Source organism: Galeopterus variegatus, unplaced genomic scaffold (genome assembly GCF_000696425.1).
Source record: "Galeopterus variegatus unplaced genomic scaffold, G_variegatus-3.0.2 Scaffold4853, whole genome shotgun sequence".
Taxonomy (NCBI): domain Eukaryota; kingdom Metazoa; phylum Chordata; class Mammalia; order Dermoptera; family Cynocephalidae; genus Galeopterus; species Galeopterus variegatus.
In genome coordinates this window covers 123,749-143,144 of record NW_007730964.1, presented here as the reverse complement: position 1 = coordinate 143,144, position 19,396 = coordinate 123,749, and the positions used below count along the sequence as shown (strand labels likewise).

The window sequence follows — 19,396 nt, the reverse complement described above, 5'->3', positions numbered from 1 at the left end:
CCACTAATAGGGTTCCCGTGGGCCCACACAGGAGCGAGGAGCTACAACAACTGTAAAAAAAGGAGCCATTCAGAGGCCGGTGAGTCATTGCAAGGGACTGGCACATGGCCCATCCCATGGAAAGTGTTTGTAGCACAGGCAGTGGGGGAGACTGGCCAACTGGGAGAACTCTGGGACACAGCAAGGACAGCCATCCACCCCCCAATCAGTGCAGGACCACTCAGAGGAGACTGGTCAGGAAAATCGAATTGCATGGGGTGCAGTTTGATGAAAAGACTCATGCCCAGATCAGAGTTTCTACACAACCGAAGTGCGCCAGGTCTCTGAAAAGCCAGAAGTACCTATAAGGTCAACCATTAAACCCTGTGCTGCACAAAAAGCCTTCCTTAGGGAAACAGCAGCTAAGCAGCAATTTAGTTCAATTACACAGCTGAAGTACTGGTGCCCACAGGAAGTTCCCCCATTTTAGGAGTAAGCAAAAGACAAAAAATTAGTTCTGCCCCAGGCACAACACCAGTGCCTCAGGGCCCACCAGGGGACCTGAGGCATGGATCTGGGGACAGGACCCCCCCCCTCAAGCAGGCACAATGCCAGTGCCTTGGGGCCTGACTGGGGTCCTGAGGCATCAAGCCAGGGACCGGACCCCCCCCCCAATCAGGCACACCGCCAGTGCCAAGGAGCATGCCAAAAACATCACCTCCAGGTGGGTGGCTCACCACAGCCACCACAGTAACCATGGCTGCCGCGAAAGTGTCTAGACGTCACAACTGCCATGCAGATGGTCTGCCAGCCACTGGAGTGCATCGACACAAGTAGAGTCACCATCAGAGACCAAAGTAAAGAAGAGGATGTCTCTCTGCACAAAGCCCACTCCAGAGTAACAGAAGAAGCATATGCTCTATGATAATATTGGGGGAACTGAACATACCTCTCAGCATTGGACAGATCATCTAGGCAACAAATCAACAGAGTAAACATTATTCTTTCAGAGGGAGAGAAGAAATGTAGCATTATCAGTGGAGGGAGGGGGGAGGGAGAGGGGGATTGGGAGAGATTGGACATGGGGCATAAAGAATAAGTACAATTTGTAACAATATATATACTAGTAACATTGATTTGATGAACATATGTCAACATTGAACTCCAAAAATATGTATAATCAATTATGATTCAATAAAAATTAAAAAATAAATTTATATTTAAATATGCAAAAAGTGCCCCCTTTCCCACCCTTTCTTAGGATGTAGTTCCCTAAATGAGAAAGAAAAAGGTACAGGCTACAGAAAACAGTGGATCCAATCTTAGAGATGGGGTAAAAGTTAAGTCCCAGAGTTAAGAGCAGACTGATCCAGATTGGAACAGGAGGATAAAGGGTCCCAGGAAGGAGGTCTAGGGTCTAGTGGAAAAGGATTCCATGCAAGTGTGCTTGAAAGGATAGAAAAACCTTAAGATATGATAAAGGAATATTACTCTTTTGTCAACATGGGGGGGCCAGTTGGAAACTCTAGGAAAATAAAAAAGCAATACAAAAAGGCATTGTCTAAATAAGATACAAAAACAAACAAACAAACAAAACAGAGCCCAACTTTAAGCACTTGGTGGAATGTAAGAAAAAGATTCCATTTAATTATTAGGTTAGAAAATTTCTCCCTTTGAACAAAAAGGGTTTGTGACATTGAACCTGTGCAATATGACTTATAATCCTAGCACACTACTTGACTCTGCAGTGAACAATATCTATGTAGCTATAACAACAAATATTATTAACTGGTTTTCAATTTAGAGACAATCTAAGGACAAAACACTCAAGATCTGGTTGCAGAACAGTGCGAGTTTTAAGTCTTGTTAATGTAGAAGTAAAACATGAGGTTGTTGAAAGGTATGAGGTGGAAGGTGCACCCAGAAGCTAAAGCGTTTCATGAGGTAATTTTTTGAAGTGGGAGAACACACCAGACAACCTCAGGAAGTATATCAATGCCAACACACAAAATCCCAGGTCTTTAGTATTTTCTTATAGCCTTCATCCGTGCTGGACAGAATAAGCCAGGCATCTTCCACTAATATAACACATACTAAATTCTGATATGCTTTTTTAAGTAAAGGTTTGACTTAAAAACTTTCCATTCCAGTCCACTCAGTGTAGTTCAGGGACTGGCAAACTTTTTCTGTAAACAACTAGACAATATCTTCAGTTTTGTGGGCCAGACAGCCTTTACGTAATTTTGTTGGCATCCCAGTTGGGCAGTTTCCTGCTTGCCAGCTTCAGTCCACCATACCTTTGCAAATTTTACCATCATTCACTGGGCTACAGCCACATCTCCTCCAACAACACTGAATCTTAGCTTGGATAGGGGCAGCCCTATTCCAAATCTGTTCCTTCACTTGGTGTTCTGCCTCCGCCCTAAAAGTAGTGACTACTCACTATATTTTCTATTTCTGTATTTTTTTTTAGAGATCTCTATACCTTAGTGGGTTTTTCTTTTTTTTTTTTTGGACCAGTAAATCTTAGCTTGGATAGGGGCAGCCCTATTCCAAATCTGTTCCTTCACTTGGTGTTCTGCCTCAGCCCTAAAGGTAGTGACTACTCACTATATTTTCTATTTCTGTATTTTTTTTTTAGAGATCTCTATACCTTAGTGGGTTTTTCTTTTTTTTTTTTTGGACCAGTAAGGGATGCAACCCTTAGCTCGGTGTTGTCCCAACCACGCTTAGCCAGTGAGCGCACTGGCCATCCCTATATAGGATCCAAACCCACGGCCTCGGCGCTATCAGCACTGCACTCTCCTGAGTGAGCCATGGGGCCGGCCCTATACCTTAGTGTTTTGCCCTTAGTAGTTAATAGTTAATTCCCTTTTTTTGTTGTTAATAATGTTTATCTAGGTTGTCTAGAACTAACAATATCATATTGTATATTTCTAAATAGCTAGAAAAGAGAATCTTGACCATAATCACCTCAAAGATAAATGTTCAGATGATAGATAATATACTATCTACTCCAAGTGAATCATTGTACAATATATGCATTTATTAAAAACAACACACTGTACCCCACAAATATGTACAATTAAATTTTGAAATAAAAAAAAAAGTTTTCCTGTTCAAATTACTGTGTGTAATCTCTCTCTCAAATGGGTCCTGACATATATTTCAATAATTACATTAAATATAAGTGTCTTAATACTAATTAAAAGGCAGAGATTGTCCTATTGGATTTTTTAAAAAGCAAGTCCCAACTATCTGCTGTCTACATGATACCTGCTTTAAATATAAAGACAGAGACAGGTAAAAAATGAAAGGACAAGCTCAGTTGCTTAGAGCTCCATGTTATAACACAAAGGTGAAGGGTTCGGAACCCCATACTGGCCAACCACCAAAAAAAAAAAAAAGTGAAAGGACAAAAAAAGATATACCATTCAAACACTTATAAAAAGAAAGTAGTAGTGGCTATATTACCAGGGATAGAGAGGGATGGACATTTTGAATGATATAGGGACCAATTCATCAAAGAGACATCATATTTACTGAGTGCTTATGTGCCAGGCACTGTGTGTTGTGTTCATTCTCACATTTGTCAAACCTTATAAGGTGGGTATTATTGGACATTTATCAAAACCTATAAGGCAGGTATTATTATCTCCATTTTACAAGAGGAAAATAGGCTGTTAAGTGCAGAATACAGACAAGAACTCAAAATTTGAGCTCTTAAAACTATGCTACATTGACTCTCCAAAACTGAACAATACTCACAATAAGTCCATTTTTGTAAATAAATGTAAACATTCATACATAAAACTGTATGAAAGATTTTATAAATCAAACTGTTAAGTTTTTTCCATGCTATTTTTTTACGATAAATATGTTAACAGTTGTGTAACAAAATTTTCTTCAATAAATCATTTTTTAAAGTTTCATTTAAAAAATTACATCTATGTGGCCCTTTAAAAAAAACACAGCCAGATTTTTATGTGAAAATATATTCTACTTAGAAACTTCATTCTAGTTCACAAGTAAATATTCTGATTTTCAACTCAAAAAAAAAAAAAAAAATTAAGCAACCTGTAGCACAGCCTTACATATACCCACGGCCAACGACTCCAACTATACATTTTTAAAGACTTCGTTTCTAGTTAGGAATCAATGTACACAATCAGTAAACTTGACCTTTACAGTTAAGGAAAACTATGTGCAATTATTTCCCATCCACTGAGTGGGCGACAACAGGGCTGCCCACCTCAGAGACGAAATTTATGTCTCTGTATCATTTAAGGCAACCGAGTGCAAATCAACTTCTGTTACTACCACTCAGAGAGGGCAAAGGCGTACCAGGAGAGGCCAGCCAGTAGGTCGTCTCTAAGGTTTAACCAGACGCCAAGCCAGAGCGCTTCTCAGTCTCATCTTGGGGCTATAACAACACCCTGACAGCGTCTGTGATTATAATGCACAACACCAGGCGTCTCCCAAGGCGCTCCCCATCCGCCCTGCATCGGGCCGGCTCCCACATTTACCCAGTCAAGGGCACGTCAGAGCTTCACCGGCTGGGGAGCGCCGCACCCCTCAAGCGCACGGGGCGCTTATCCCAAGGCCCAACAGGTGCGGGTGCCGGTCGGCGTGGGCGCGTACCCCCACGTACCTTCGAGGGGAGTTGAGGAGCCGCTGCTGCTCATCCCCTTCCTCCTCGTCCTCGTCCGTCTCGGAGTCGGGGCGACAGTAGCAGTAGGCCCCGCTGCTCCGCTTGCGCTTGCAGCTGTCCGGGCAGTAACAGAAGCCGTGTCCGGCCGCATTGCCGCCAGGCTCAGGCCTTTGCGCCGAGCCCACAGCCCCGGAACCCGGCTCCTGCTGAGCTCGGGCTCGCCCCAGCTGGCGCAGCACTCGGCTGCTCAGCGAGCCCATGGGCCACGGCTCCCCGGGACTTCAGGGAGCGCACTTCAGGGAGCCCAAAGGAGAGGATCTCCCTCCATGGTCCGGCCGCCGTCGGCCTCCTCCCAGCCCAGATGCCTACACGGCCACCTTCTCACGCGCAGCCCCAACCGTTTCAGCGGACGCTACCGCCTCCATCCTTCGCGCGGCTCTTCAAGACCGCAGAACCTCACTCCCTTTCGCAACAAAGCACGGGCCGGAGGGCGCATGCGCGCGGCGAGCCTCCGGAAGGGGCGGGGAAAGGCGGGCGTGCGCGGCGGGTGGAGCCTGCGCAGAACGTGGCGCGCGTGTGCGACCGGATCCTGGATCTCATACCAATCTGATTTGTGAGGCAGTCCTAGTTTTTAGCGGTGGCTTACGCACCCCTTGGTATTGGCAGGACTTGGCATTCCAGGTCATTCATTCTTGCTGCAAAGATTCTTGAGCTTCAGATGCTTTCTGGGCCCTGTGCTAGGTAAGGGTCAAAAACACGACGCTATTTGGGCTCATTCTTGAAGGAGCTCAATGCGTCTGAGGGTCCGCCCTGCGGCCTTGCGGCATGGCTTCCTCTGAGAGGAGGACCTAGAATGAGGAGCTATACGGAACGCCCGGGTTTCCTCAACATCAACCCTCCCCTGCTGCAGACGTGAAAGGAACCCACTGGGTTATTGCGAACGTTCCCTGCACTCCTTTTCTCCCAGGGACAATAGGACGTCTGAGTAAGGTAGGGTCAAGGCTTAAAGTGCCTTCAGGAGGCCTTAGCAAAATTTACAGATGTCTGCCTGGAGTAGCAGCCCTTGTTATGAGCTCCGGACAGCCAGCTTTCACTCCCTGGCTCTCTTCTGCTATTTTTTAAGGAAAATATTTATAATGCAATATTTCAAATAGTGTACTATAAACACCTGTGGACCCACCACTAGCTTGAAATTTTATCATACTTGGTTAGACTTATTCCCCCCGCCCCAGCTTATTGAAAAAAAAAAATATTGTAGTTGATGATTCATTCTGTTTAAATAGAACAGTACAGACACGCAGAAGCCACCTGTACTCTATTTCATTGTATTTCTCTCTCCAGTGGTGATCACTATACTAAGAATGTTGTGCATCATTATTCCCATGTATGTCCTTATACGCACACCGTAAAATGTTTTGCACATTTAGACATATGATTAAATGGAATCATACCATACCTATCATTCTATGCCTTTCCCCTCTCTCAAAATTATGAGATTTATCCAATTAATCTGTAGTTAATTTTCACTGCTGAAAACTGGTTGACCTATAATTTGTTTATCCATTCCCTTAGTGAGGGAATAAGGTTATTCCCACTTCAGTGCTCTTACAGAGCAATAATGAACATCATGAGCAAGAGTTTCACCAAGCAAATCCTCAGAAGTGGATTTGCTGGGAAGTTTTCAACTTTATTAGCTATTGCTAAATTGCTGTGTGAATTCATTGCATCAATGCACCAATTTTTCCTCCCATCTGCAGTATATGCAGTTTGAGGGCCCTAGTGGACTGGTGTCTGATTCATGACTGAGAAATCTGAACTGAGAGAAGCTAGTTGAGGCAGCTTGGGGTGGAGGTGGGAAGCAGAGAATGATGGCTGCAAGGGGATCAGCTTGCATGCACAGAATTTGTCAGCACAAAGGATGTGCAGGTATTTCCCACGGAGCAGATGTGCACAACCATCAGATAACCAGCATGGCATCATTTTAGATCCTGTCCCAGTGGCTTGAGTGGAAGGGCAAATAGAAGTCAGCACAGAGAACCTAAAGGTAACACCAAATTCCTAGAGGTCGAAAAAGGAAAACCATATTTGCCTTTCTTAAGAACTCACAGGTGTTGGGGCCGGCCCGGTGGCGCACTGCTACAGTGCGCCGCTTGGGAGCGTGGCGGCGCTCCCGCCAAGGGTTCGGATCCCACATACAGACCGGCAGCTCAAGCGTGGTGCGGGCGCAACACCGAGGGTTGCGATCCGTTGCCGGTCACGAAAAAAGACAAAAAGGAAAAAAAAAAAAAAAGAACTCACAGGTGAGTTCTCTGGTGTTGCAGTTAACAAAGGAACCCACAAGAATCAGCTTTACACCACTGCCAAGGTTACACAGGGCTTATCCTCTACCACCACAGCAATAAGTCATATAAGAACTTCCCTGTCCCCCTTTGTATTCTTCTCCCTGCTGCTACAACACAGGCAAGTTAGGGTGGTGATGGGAGAGTATGGAAGGAAGCCTCGGTGGAGAAAGAAGAGAAGCCCATCATCCCTTCTTCCCCAAAAGCCAGCTTCCTTCCTACTGGCAATAGGCCAGAGCTGAATGAGAAAAGAAGCCTCAACTGTAAATCAGTTTTGGAATTCTGACTGGATATATTAATTACTGGAATGACATTGGTTTATGACCTTATGGAACTACACAATAGGACTTCTTAAAACCTGATAGTGAGCAGCAAAGTCATGACTCTATCCTCAATCTGAATTTACCTCTAAAGACAGGAGAAGAATTAGGCTTACTTGAATAAATGTAAATAGACACTGGGAAGGAAAAACAAAGTTGCTTCATAGTTATATCTCAAAGTCCTGCTTGCTCAATATAACAAACAAACTTTTGGGTGGCTTTATCTTGCCTTCTAGAAAGCTTCTGCTCAATAACTGCAATTTGTTTTAAAACTTGGGCTGAGCTATATATTGCCTAAAGATAAAACTTCTAACAAAAAATTCACAGTGCTTCCAAAGCCAAATAAAAGTTGATTTGGAGATTCCGTGGTCTTCTGGGTAAGTACTGAAGTGGCAGTATTATTTCCTATAATTAACTGGAATGAGAAAGTATCACCTAAGTAGCTTTCAGCAATAGCTCTAGCATGTATAATAAACAAGTAACACTAAACTGAAAAACAAATCCTTATTATTTCACCCACCAAAATACAAGAGATATAGAATGAACATAGAAGGCAAGTATTCTTATTATAATAAGAATATAATGTTCTTTATACATTTATAACATTTAATATAAAGCTCTACTTAGTAGAACAGAGAGCATCACTAATTCCAGAGAGTAGGTTCATACATTACTTTATCTCATTGAGTAGTGTTTGGCATATGTGAACATTAGTTTTATAGCAGTAGGCAAAAACATAAGACTAAATTTGTTATTTTTTTTAATGTTGTAATTCCTACTAGAAACTGAGTTAACACAAATCCTTCAAAAATAACTCCTTTCAGGATCCAGGATGAAAAAACTCAGAAGTGGAAAAAGTCAATCAGAGAAAGAATATACTTCATTTTAAAGATAACATTTTTTATTAAAATTATTTTTCCATGTTGTATACAAAACTTTCTAATTAAATCCAAGTACACCTTCAGAATGATTATAAAGTTGAAAGGCACATTGCAAACATAAATTACTGCAAATCACAAAACCAAAAAAGATTTAAAAAATTATTTTTAGCACAAAAGTTTTCTTGAAGCCAAACTAAATTCAGAGCATTATTACACCATTACCAGAATACCTAGTTCAAAGCTTAATTTTTTTTCCATTTACTTTCAAGCTGGATTAAGACATTAACCATAATATTGTGGAATGTTCAGCATTTATGTTTGGTAACTAGATGAATATGATCTATATAACCAGACTTAGAATTTAGTTTGTCTGAATAAATTAATAGTTTTGGTATACTTCAACCAGGAGAAAGTGATCTCAACGTAGACGTGATGAAGTCTCCCATGCCAAACTTAATAGAGATCAACTAATGCTATAGATAAATCCTAAAAAAAGAGATTTGTGGATGCTTTCAATCTATGACTACGTGAAACAGAAAACTGGATGGATATTCTTAGTAACTGGATGCTCACACTTTCAAATGAAGAAATTACTAGCCACTCTATTTTTAAAAATAAGATTAGGGAATAAAGTGATTTTGGAACAGTCTTCCAGTCTTGCATTTAAAAAGTTTTTCACTGAGATGGATATTCTTAGTAACTGGATGCTCACACTTTCAAATGAAGAAATTACTAGCCACTCTAAAAATAAGATTAGGGAATAAAGTGATTTTGGAACAGTCTTCCAGTCTTGCATTTAAAAAGTTTTTCACTGGAAAGAAAATATGAAATAATGTAATATATTCAATTTCTGTGAAACACAAATGAGGAAGTAATCTGTTAAAAACATGGAGCACGTTTTTATTTCTAATTTTAAATCTCCATTTAGGTTTTATAAATTTTGAAATGCAAGTACAACTTTAAAGCATCATAATAACTAATTATACATGAATAATAATACAGACTGTCTATATCCTAGGAGGCAACTGTAGGCGTTTTAATTGGAAATAAGCATTCTGAGATAATTCTAATAGAGTGGGGAAAAATGAAGTTAAAAACAAATTCAAAGTATTGAGAATCCTCCCGTCCTTCTGGGATTTTAGTTTAGTCATCTCCTCCACAGAGAACGAGCAGCACCTTCCTGTAGTCTCCGGATGTGTCGCCCTGGGGAGAAGTGAAGCAAAGTTACACGAGCAGCACCTTCCTGTAGTCTCCGGATGTGTCGCCCTGGGGAGAAGTGAAGCAAGTCAGATAAGTGGGTTTTAAAATGGAATACACAGTTCAGTCATCTAAGTTGACTTTTTCAAGTTGTCTAGATTTTTCTCGGCTCTTAAAACATTTTTTTTTTGTCATTTTTTATTACAAAAGTAATACTTGTCTAGTGTAGAAAACAGATAAAAGAATGTAAAAATCACTCATAATTCTACCATCTAGAAATTACTATTCTTAACATTTTGGTGTGGGCATATCCTTCCAGTCTTTTTTTTTTTTATGCATGTAGATACCGACGAATGTTATGGGACTGCAGTATTCTATGTTCTGCTTTTTTTTTGTCTTCTTTTTTTTTTTTTCGTGTCCGGCAACGGATCGCAACCCTCAGTGTCGCGCCCGTACCGGACCGGGACCGGGACCGGCAATGGGATCGCAACCCTCGGTGTCGCGCCCGCACCTCGCTCAGCCAGTGAGCGGGAACCGGTCTGTATGTGGGATCTGAACCCTTGGCGGGAGCACCGCTGCGCTCCCAAGCAGCACACTGTAGCAGTGCGCCACCGGGCCGGCCCCTGTGTTCTGCTTTTTCACTTAACAATATAACCTGAATATTTCCCTATTTTATTAAATATTCATTTACAACATTATTTAATGGTTACAGACTATTCCACTGTACATAGGTAAAATAATATATTTGATCACACCCTCCCCCTCCCCATTGTTGGATATTTATGTTGTTTCCAATTTTTCTGTATTATAAATACTTCTGCAATAAGCATACTGCAGTTAAATTATTGTGCATTTTCTGAATGGCTTATCCTGGATACATTTTCATAAAATGGGAATTACTGGATTAATGACCATGTGTTTTCTTTTTTCTTTTTTTTTTTTTTTTGTCTTTTGTCTTTTTCCGTGTCCGGCAACGGATCGCAACCCCCAGTGTCGCCCCCGCACCGGACCGGGGACCGGCAACGGGATCGCAACCCTCGGCGTCGCCCCCGCGCCTCGCTCAGCCAGTGAGCGGGAACCGGTCTGTATGTGGGATCCGAACCCTCGGGCGGGAGCACCGCCGCGCTTCCCAAGCGGCGCACTTACCCAGTGCGCCACCGGGCCGGCCCTGACCATGTGTTTTCTTAAGCCTTTTGATATGGGTTGCAAAATAGTCATCCAGAAACATTCTATAATATCTACACAGAAATTTTTATGGTCTAATAATAGATCAAAATTTTTCTTAGTTCTTCATGAGCATTAGACAAGATAGAATATCTGTCTATAGGGTTCAAATTTTAAGAAACATCTGTTAAAATCAATCTTAATCTTAAAATCAAACCTTGTTTATTCTTTGCCTCACTGACCTGCCAAAGAATAAGGATGTGTTAAAGTCTCTCACTAGTATAGTATTTCCCTCCATGTCCTCTTCTGAAGCCTCAAATTTCTTATTTATATATTTGAATGCAATATGGTTTAGCACCTAAAGTTTCATGACAATTTACTCGTCATGAACTGTTGCCTTTGTCAATATAAAGTGATCCACTTTCTCCTATTTAATGTTTTTTCTCCTTATATTCTTCTTTTTACTGATAGTATAATACCTGCTTTCTTTTTTGCATCTGTCGAATGTTCTTTCCCTGGCCTTTTTCTTTAAGCTTTTTACATGTTATTGTATTTTAATTGTTCCTTATAAACAGCATGAAGTTAGATTTTATATTTTTACCAAGCTTGAGAGTTTTTTTATTATTATAACTTATTTTTTATAATATAAAATAATGCAAATACTATAAATAATGCTACTATGAAAATATAATATTTAGTGCACTTTTGCACATTTCATTAAACAATTTTATTCAAATTCTTTCATGACAAAAAAAAAAAAAACCCCAAATTCTTTCATGACTTTTCTCACTCTGGTAAAAAATATATATAAAATATAAAAATTGTCATTTAATCATTTTTAAGCACATAATTCAATGGCATTAATTACATTCGCATTGTTGTGCAGCCATAGTCACTATTTATTTCCAAAACTCTTTCATCATTCCAAACAGAAACTCTGTACTCACTAAGCAATAAATTCCTGTTCCTACCTGCCCCCTCCCAGCCCCTGGTAAGCCGTAATCTACTTTCTGTCTCTATGAATTTACCTATTCTACATATTTCATGTAAGTGGAACCATATAATATTTGTCCTTTTGTGTCCGGTTTATTTCACTTAGTATGTTCTCAGGTTTCATCTGTGTATCCAAAATGTCAATCCTTTTTATGTATTTATATATACCACATTTTGATTCATCAGTTGGTGGATACTTGGGTTGTTTCCACTTTTTGCCTATTGTGAATAATGTTTACAATGGTGTACAAGAATCTATTTGAGTCCTTATTTTCATTTCTTTTGAGTACATACCTGGAATTGGAATTGCTAGGTCATATGGTAAATCTATGTTAAACTTTTTGAGGTAGCGCCAAACTGTTTTCCACAGTGGCTGCATCATTTACATTCCCACCACTGATGCATGAGGCTTACAATTTCTCCACATCCTCACCAACATTTGTTATTTCCTGGGTAGGGGGTGGTGGTGATGACTTTCATTTGTTTTTTGGTTGTTGTTTTTTCTTTTTAAATTATAGCCATCCTAGTAGGTGTGAAATGGTATATCATTCTGGTTTTGATTTGCATTTCCCTAATGATTAATGATGCTGTGCATCTTTTCATGTGCTTATTGGCCATTTGTATATCTTCTTTGGAGAAATATATTCAAGTCCTTTGCCTATTTTTTAATTGAGATGTCTTTTTGTTGTTGAGTTTTATATCTTCTGGATTGTAAGCTCTTAACAGGATAAAAGTTATACCAGTTTATAGTCTCTCCATAATATAAGACAGTGAGTTTTCTCCAAGCCCTTTCCAGTGCTGGTTATGATCTCTTTAAACTCTGTTAAGGTTTTAGGTGCAAAATGATTTGTTTTTATTTGCAATTCACTGACTATTAGTGAGATTAAACATTTTCTCTATATAGTATTTATATACAGTATACTACTATATATCTCTCTATATAGTATATTACTATATATCTCTCTATATAGTATTTATATATATACTATATTTCTATATATAGTATTAATTATAGTGTTTATTTCATCTTTCATGAAATGAATGTTTTTTTTTTTTGTTTGTTTGTTTGTTTTGTTTGTTTTTAAAGATGACCGGTAAGGGGATCTTAACCCTTGACTTGGTGTTGTCAGCACCACGCTCACCCAGTGAGCTAACCGGCCATCCCTATATGGGATCCGAACCCGTGGCCTTGGTGTTATTAGCACCACGCTCTACCGAGTGAGCCACGGGCCGGCCCATGAAATGAATGTTTAATATCCTTTTGTCCAGTTTTCTTTTTGGGTGTTTCTCTTTTTTTCTTAGTGATTTGTAGAAGCTCTTAATATAGGGATATTAACCCTAAATTAATATGTTACAAATACAGTATATTTTCCCATAACTTCATTTATGATCATCCTCAAATCTTGAAAATATTTCACTTACAGCTAGCTTATTTCATCTGTACAAAACAGTGTTACCTCATAGCCTGTACAGAAATAGAAACAAGGTCCAATGCCTTGCAGACATAGTAACAAAATCTGCAGCTCAAATCACCTAATAGTTACACCTAGGCTTCAGAATATTTAATTCACAGATCAAATCCTGATATGAAGTTTGTTGTGTAGGTAACCACAGCTTCTAGGGGAACTGGTCTCAGCTTCATGTTTGTGAGATTCTTTTGGCTTCCTTAAGAGGCAAAATCCCAATCATGAGGGTTTTGAGGGATATGAATCATTTCTTATCACTCCCATGCCATCTTAGGACTGCTAGGAGTCTGGCGCCAGGGAAAGAACAGCAATCCGGAATAATAAAAATGCTTTCCCATATTTCCAGCAGACCTCTCAGCTGGCCCTGCATAGGATTCTGGATTTGGTTATTTATCTTTTACCATAATTAGGTAGACATGGAAATTGTGCTCTTAAAAGTATTCATTAAAGTGTAATCCCTGTCTAGGATCAAAATGAAATAATTACTGTATTTAAAAGGCAAGTATTTCCAGCTTCTAACCTGGTAAAGGTTGAAATGTATGTGTGAAAGGAGAAAGACTGGAAGTTTCTGCGGTAGAGTACCATCATTAAAGGGAATGATGTACGCCAGGAAGGAGGCGACAAGAAGTACTAAATGCCAGGTCAGAGCCCCATCCATTCATTAGTGCCTTCCCCTGGGCCAAGGCTGCTGTGACCTACCTTGATGAAAGAGTACAGAGACTTTCCATAGAGCCTCTTAAAGTTTGCCCGGATGTCTAGCATGTCAATCTCTGCTCGAGAAACCATCACTCTGATGAGGGTGTTATCATCTGTGCCCAAGCCCTAAGGAAGAAAACAAGATTCCTGCATATGAAAGCCTCACTGCTTTTCAGATAGTCCTCTTCTTCAGCCAATCAAGGCAAGACTAGGCTGACTTTCCTGATGATGTCCTTTGCTCCACAACCCTAGAGGCCTGAGGAATAGCCTCACTCCTTACCATGGTATTCAAGGCTCTCCACAACTTACTTTCTAGCACTTCATGTTCTTTTTTGTTTGTTTGTTTTGTTTTGTTTTTGACCAGTAAGGGGATCACAACCCTCGGCAAGGTGTTGTCTGCACCACGCTCAGCCAGTGAGTGCACTGCTCAGCCAGTGAGTGCACCGGCCATCCCTATATAGGATCTGAACCTGAAGCCTCGGTGCTACCAGCGCCGCACTCTCCAGAGTGAGCCACAGGGCCGGACCCTAGCACTCTGTTCTGACCAGAGGACACCTCCCTCTGCCTTTCTACAGACATTACCTGTGCTGTCCAGCCTACTTGCCTCACCCACAATTCCTCCCCCTGGAATGTCATCCTCTCCTTCCCAGCCTTTTCATCCCTCCCTCTCACCATGTAAAATCCTCCAATGTAAAACTTTCTTGAAGGTCCTGCTCAAATATACCAACTACTTTATATATTGTTTTTGGATCCACCTCCCAAAAAACAAATATTGGAAAAAAAAAAAAAACGCTTTCCTCTGTGTTGGGTCCTCAACTACTGTCTTACATTCTATCTTGTTATTACTGGTGTTTTGCACATACCTGCCTTCCCCACAAGGCTAAACGTTCTTTGAAAGCAAGGACTGCATTTTGATCTTTCCTGCACCTCTCATGGTTCTCAGCACAGGTGCTTGCATAGAAGACCATGCAGGGTTAGAAGTATGGGTTCTGGAGCTAGACCATAGTGTTTAGATCCTTGCTCCATTACTGAGGACCCTGCGTAAACTGCATATCCTCTCTGTGCCTTACTTTCCTCATCTGTAAAATGGGTTAATAATAGTACCTGCCCCATAGAGTGGTTGTGGGGATATAATTAATCTATACCTATAAAGCATTTAAGAACGGCGATCCACACATCATAAGCATTCAGTAAATATCACCGAGTATTATTACTAGCAGGCACTCAGCTGAGTGCTTCATCATCCAATTTGGTGAATTGATTTGGATATTTCAGCCTGAAATTTGGGTGGGGGATATAAGTAAGACTAAGAAGATGGACGTGAGGTATGCCAAAGTCATTCAAATGCTAAAAAGGAGGCTGTTTACCTTCATAGATTTATAAAGCCTTTCAGCAAAATATGCAGGTTTGTTCCTCATGCACTTTACTGTCAAGAGAAAAAAAAAAAGAAAAGATTACAGATAAGACCTATGAGGAAAGAAAAGTGACAGTTGTCCCCTCTGTTTCTGCAAGGTATCAAGTCATAGCTTTTGATTGCTTTGCCATATAAATTTTAGCCAAACAATGTTTCATGAACACGGGCTGTGCTCTGGGCATTTTCACAGAAAAGTACCCTCAATCTATCAAGTTCCTGAAGAAGTAATTAATAATGGCCATCAAAGCAAAGCAGCATATAGTTTCAAAATGACGATTACTCTCTCTACCATATGAGACAGTTACTAGTTCTAACCATTCACAGAATTGCAAGATGCAGCTAGTATAGTATTATCTTTTCCCATATAATGAGATATGAAGGCACAGAAGATATAAAATATATAAACCATGTGGCAAAATAGAAATCAGGTTGTACATTTCTTGTTTAAAATTCTGGAACACACTATGAGTGATTTAAACAACTTTTGTTTCTGGAAAAAAAAAAATTCTATAGCCCCATGAACAAGGACAAAAGTTTACAGACATTTGTTTCCCCACTCCCCACCCGCTCCCAGCTTACCTATAGCCAGCAGAGCATCTTCAAAGCTACCAGATGTTTCTGATTTAATACTCTGTTCAATGTCCTTCTGTGATATCCTTTTGTATTCATCAAACACTGCAAATAATAACAAAATGGCACCATCAATAACAAAGAATAGAGGACACTAAAATTTATGGAGAGATTGAGCATCTTTTAACTAGTCTACACTATTTATTCTTTGGCTTATCTCAAGAGGAAACTAATTAGCAATGTGGATGAGAACCCAGAAAGGATATAGTACCGTGGAATGAGCCCAAGTTGAGGAGGAAGGAATACTGTGATTCTTGGAGGACATCAGACAAGTCCTTTCCCTTATCCGGGATCCTGTTTCCTCACAAATAAAATGGAGATGCTCTCTGAAGACATTTGCTTTCTTTTTTCATAGTTTCCTTAATAAGCACAATGTGTCTTTTTGTAATTTTGACTTTGGCAATCACCTGTGTGTTCGTGTCTTTTTGGGTCATCAAAACTAGAGCAATTCAACCTCTTCAAAACTGAGTCACATTTGATAACAGCCGGTTGCATCTTTTAATAGACTTTAACATAATTAAATTTTTTTGCTTTTTTGCCAACTATTTTTGAATGTGATGGATATGTTTTCCTCTCTTGCTGTCTCCTTCTGGAGCCTTCTTAGGGCAGATATCTGCTTTATCTTTTTTTTTTTGGTGGCTGGCCAGTAAGGGATCCGAACCCCTGAACTTGGTGTTTATCAGCACCACATTCTAACCAAGTGAGCTAACCAGCCAGCCCGTTTATCTTCTTAGCATTGCCTTCTTTGGGGTACTGTCTCACCCTTCCCCATCAATCTGATTTTCACAGGGCTGTCAATCAAGGGACACCCATACCCAACACCATATATAACCAAACAACATATGAGGGTACTTCAAAAAGTTCATGGAAAGACTGTATTGTCTTTAATTCTATGTTTTCACAAATCTTTTGCAGTACCCTCTTACATAACCTCTATCAAATAAGTTCACCCAGTCAGTACCCATCAGACTTATCCTCCTGGGAATTTTTTTTCCTTCTGGAAGTTTTTAATTGAGCAAACCATGGGGATGGCCAAAAGCACTGAGTCATCTTTACCCTCAAAAAACATAAGAATCACTTGGGAAACCTGTTAAACTTCCTGGGTGTCATTCCCAGAGATTCTAATTCAGCCAGTCTGAAGTAGGGATTTAGGAATCAGCATTTTTAATAGAGACTTCAGAAACTCTGCCTTAGAAATAAAATCCATGACTCCCTTCTACTGAGATCCCCAAAACTGCTTTGATTTCTGTTCTTCCTGAAGTTTAGCTCTCCTTCAATTCTGTGAGCCAGCAGTATTTTCCATTTCCTCTCTTCTTACTTAAGTTGGAGTCAGCGTATGTTTCTTGGAATCAAAGAATCTAATTGACACACTTTCTAAGCCTCAGTCTTCTCCACTGTAAAATAGGGAAAATGATGACTACTCCATTAGGATGCTGCGAAACAATGTTTATAATTTGCTTAGCACTGCCCTAGAAGATAGAAAATCACTAACGAAACCTTAGTTATTGTGAACCCTCACCATTATTGTTGGTTGGTAAGAAAATTATGAAGTTTTCTTCATCCAAATAGTGCTTAAAATATTTTCTCCCAGTGGCTTACAAGCAGATATTTTATAACTGCCCAATTATTGACTTGTGCCCAGGAGTGAAAATTTCAACAAACGTATTTCCGTACTTTTATGCACTAAATCGGCTTCTGAGGACCTGCAGTTCTCGGAAAATACCAGCAGGGGGAGATTTGTGTTATATACCGTATTTGTAATCGGGAAAGGGAAGTCAGTGAAATAAGGAGCTGAGTCAAAAGTTGGTGCATCTCATGGTAGCCCATGACACTTATTCACAGGAGTAATCACCTATTTTTTTGTCACTATGTAATATCTGAAATAATTACAATTTCAAAATGTGTTGTATTTTTCAATTACTTTGTTTATGTTTTCAGTTTAGCAAACTCATTCTCAAATTTCCCACAAGCTTTGTAAATTGTATATGTGATTATAAGGTCATGGTGGGTTTATAAAGTTATGATGTACATAAACACCTAAAAAGCTTATATTAAAGATGAAATATCTTGTTAAATCCTTATTGCTGTTAACAAGAATAATATAAACCTAAAAACAAATATTCTATAGTTGTGTATCTTTCCCCAAAAGAAGTTAAAAGCACATTAGAAAGGTTAGAATTATTAGAAACAAATTAGAAACATTACACATAGGAAATAAAATTTGAAATTATCCACTATTCATCTTATGCAACATAATCTCTAAAGAAATCACTTCTATTAGCTTTACAGCTTAGATGTTAAACAGGAATAAATATCAACCAACATTTCTATTTTATTGCTTGCTGATTATTGAAAATTATTTTCTTAGTAACTAAATTAAAATGGAAGTCTTGGGGCTGCTTTAAAGGGACTGACTATAAAGGTCAGTGTCCTAGAAACAAATGCTAAACTTCTATGAATATGTTGTATATCTACTAATTATTCATAATTAACCTTTAAGACATCAGCCCTCATGCACATTATTGGATTCATACATTTCTAAGGTAAGAACCTAACATAGGTCAGTACAATCAGTTTCTGTACCAAGTGAAAGGGAAAAGGTTACTGATTAATTATGGGCACTACAGTTTTCACTGTATGTCAAATAGTTCCTTTGGGAAGTGAGGTAAGTGCCTTACCATGTAACAGATGATTTCGGTTCCGAGAACAGAGAACAGATAGAAATTTCACCTCATCTGTCCCCCATTTCTTTTCTCCAGCCTCATACAGGTCCTGAAGCCAAACAAAGCCCAAGTTTAAAACACCAAAGAGAATGTGCCAGGACAAATGCAAATATTTCTAGAACTTCAGCAAACTGAGCTGGCTTAGTTTTATTTTGTTGGTGATGGGGATAGAAGTAGTAGTGGTGGTGAGTGGAATTGACTCAGAATTTTTCCTTAGGCATAAGACTAATGGAACCCTACAGTACCTCCCTGGGAATCAAGGAAAACACCAGCAATTCCTTATATGCAGACTACATAGTTCTATCTTAAGAGCTAAAAGGAATGCCCTAGACCTGGGCTGTCCCATACAGTTACCACTAACCGCATGTGGCTATTGAAATTTTCATTAATTAAAATTATTATTTATGGGCCAGCCCGGTGGCGCACTGCTACAGTGCGCCGCTTGGGAGTGCGGTGGCGCTCCCGCCGAGGGTTCGGATCCCACATACAGACTGGCCGCTCACTGGCTGAGTGAGGTGCGGGCACAACACCGAGGGTTGCGATCCCGTTGCCAGTCCTGGTCCGGTACGGGCACGACACTGAGGGTTGCGATCCATTGCCGGTCACGAAAAAAGACAAAAAGGAAAAAACAAAACAAAAATATAAATAAATAAAATTATTATTTATTTATTTTATTTTTTTCATGTCCGGCAACGGATCGCAACCCTCAGTGTCGTGCCCGTACCGGACCAGGACCGGCAACGGGATCGCAACCCTCGGTGTTGTGCCCGCACCTCACTCAGCCAGTGAGCGGCCAGTCTGTATGTGGGATCCGAACCCTCGGCGGGAGCGCCACCGCACTCCCAAGCGGCGCACTGTAGCAGTGCGCCACCGGGCCGGCCCCAGCTTTGCATTCTTTTTTGCTCTTTTCTAGCCTTTCTCTAAGCCTAGCTAGGGAATCCTT

The 19,396-nt window shown here is 40.2% G+C and overlaps 2 protein-coding genes and 1 long non-coding RNA gene across 3 annotated transcripts in view; 1 reads left to right on the top strand and 2 right to left on the bottom strand.

Moving 5' to 3' along the window:
* The window catches only part of LOC103603892 (germ cell-less protein-like 1), a gene marked incomplete at its 3' end in the record, with an annotated part of 32,628 nt that extends 27,536 nt beyond the window's left edge, over positions 1–5,092 (bottom strand). Inside the window, exon 1 of the mRNA XM_008588466.1 lies at positions 4,631–5,092. Coding sequence (XP_008586688.1) covers positions 4,631–4,890 — 260 coding nt within the window. The remainder of the gene's footprint in view (positions 1–4,630) is intronic.
* Positions 5,093–5,239: 147 nt separating this feature from the next.
* LOC103603891 overlaps positions 5,240–19,396 on the top strand; it is a 43,666-nt gene continuing 29,509 nt past the window's right edge. The window contains exon 1 of the long non-coding RNA XR_551663.1: positions 5,240–5,620. This is a non-coding gene — a long non-coding RNA (uncharacterized LOC103603891). The remainder of the gene's footprint in view (positions 5,621–19,396) is intronic.
* Positions 9,050–19,396, bottom strand: part of ANXA4 (annexin A4) — a 33,818-nt gene continuing 23,471 nt past the window's right edge. Inside the window, exons 8-12 of the mRNA XM_008588465.1 lie at positions 18,409–18,502; positions 15,680–15,775; positions 15,054–15,112; positions 13,690–13,812; positions 9,050–9,373 (exon numbers count right to left, since the gene is read on the bottom strand). Of these exons, the coding sequence (XP_008586687.1) occupies positions 9,314–9,373; positions 13,690–13,812; positions 15,054–15,112; positions 15,680–15,775; positions 18,409–18,502 (432 nt within the window). The 3' untranslated portion in view covers positions 9,050–9,313. The remainder of the gene's footprint in view (positions 9,374–13,689; positions 13,813–15,053; positions 15,113–15,679; positions 15,776–18,408; positions 18,503–19,396) is intronic.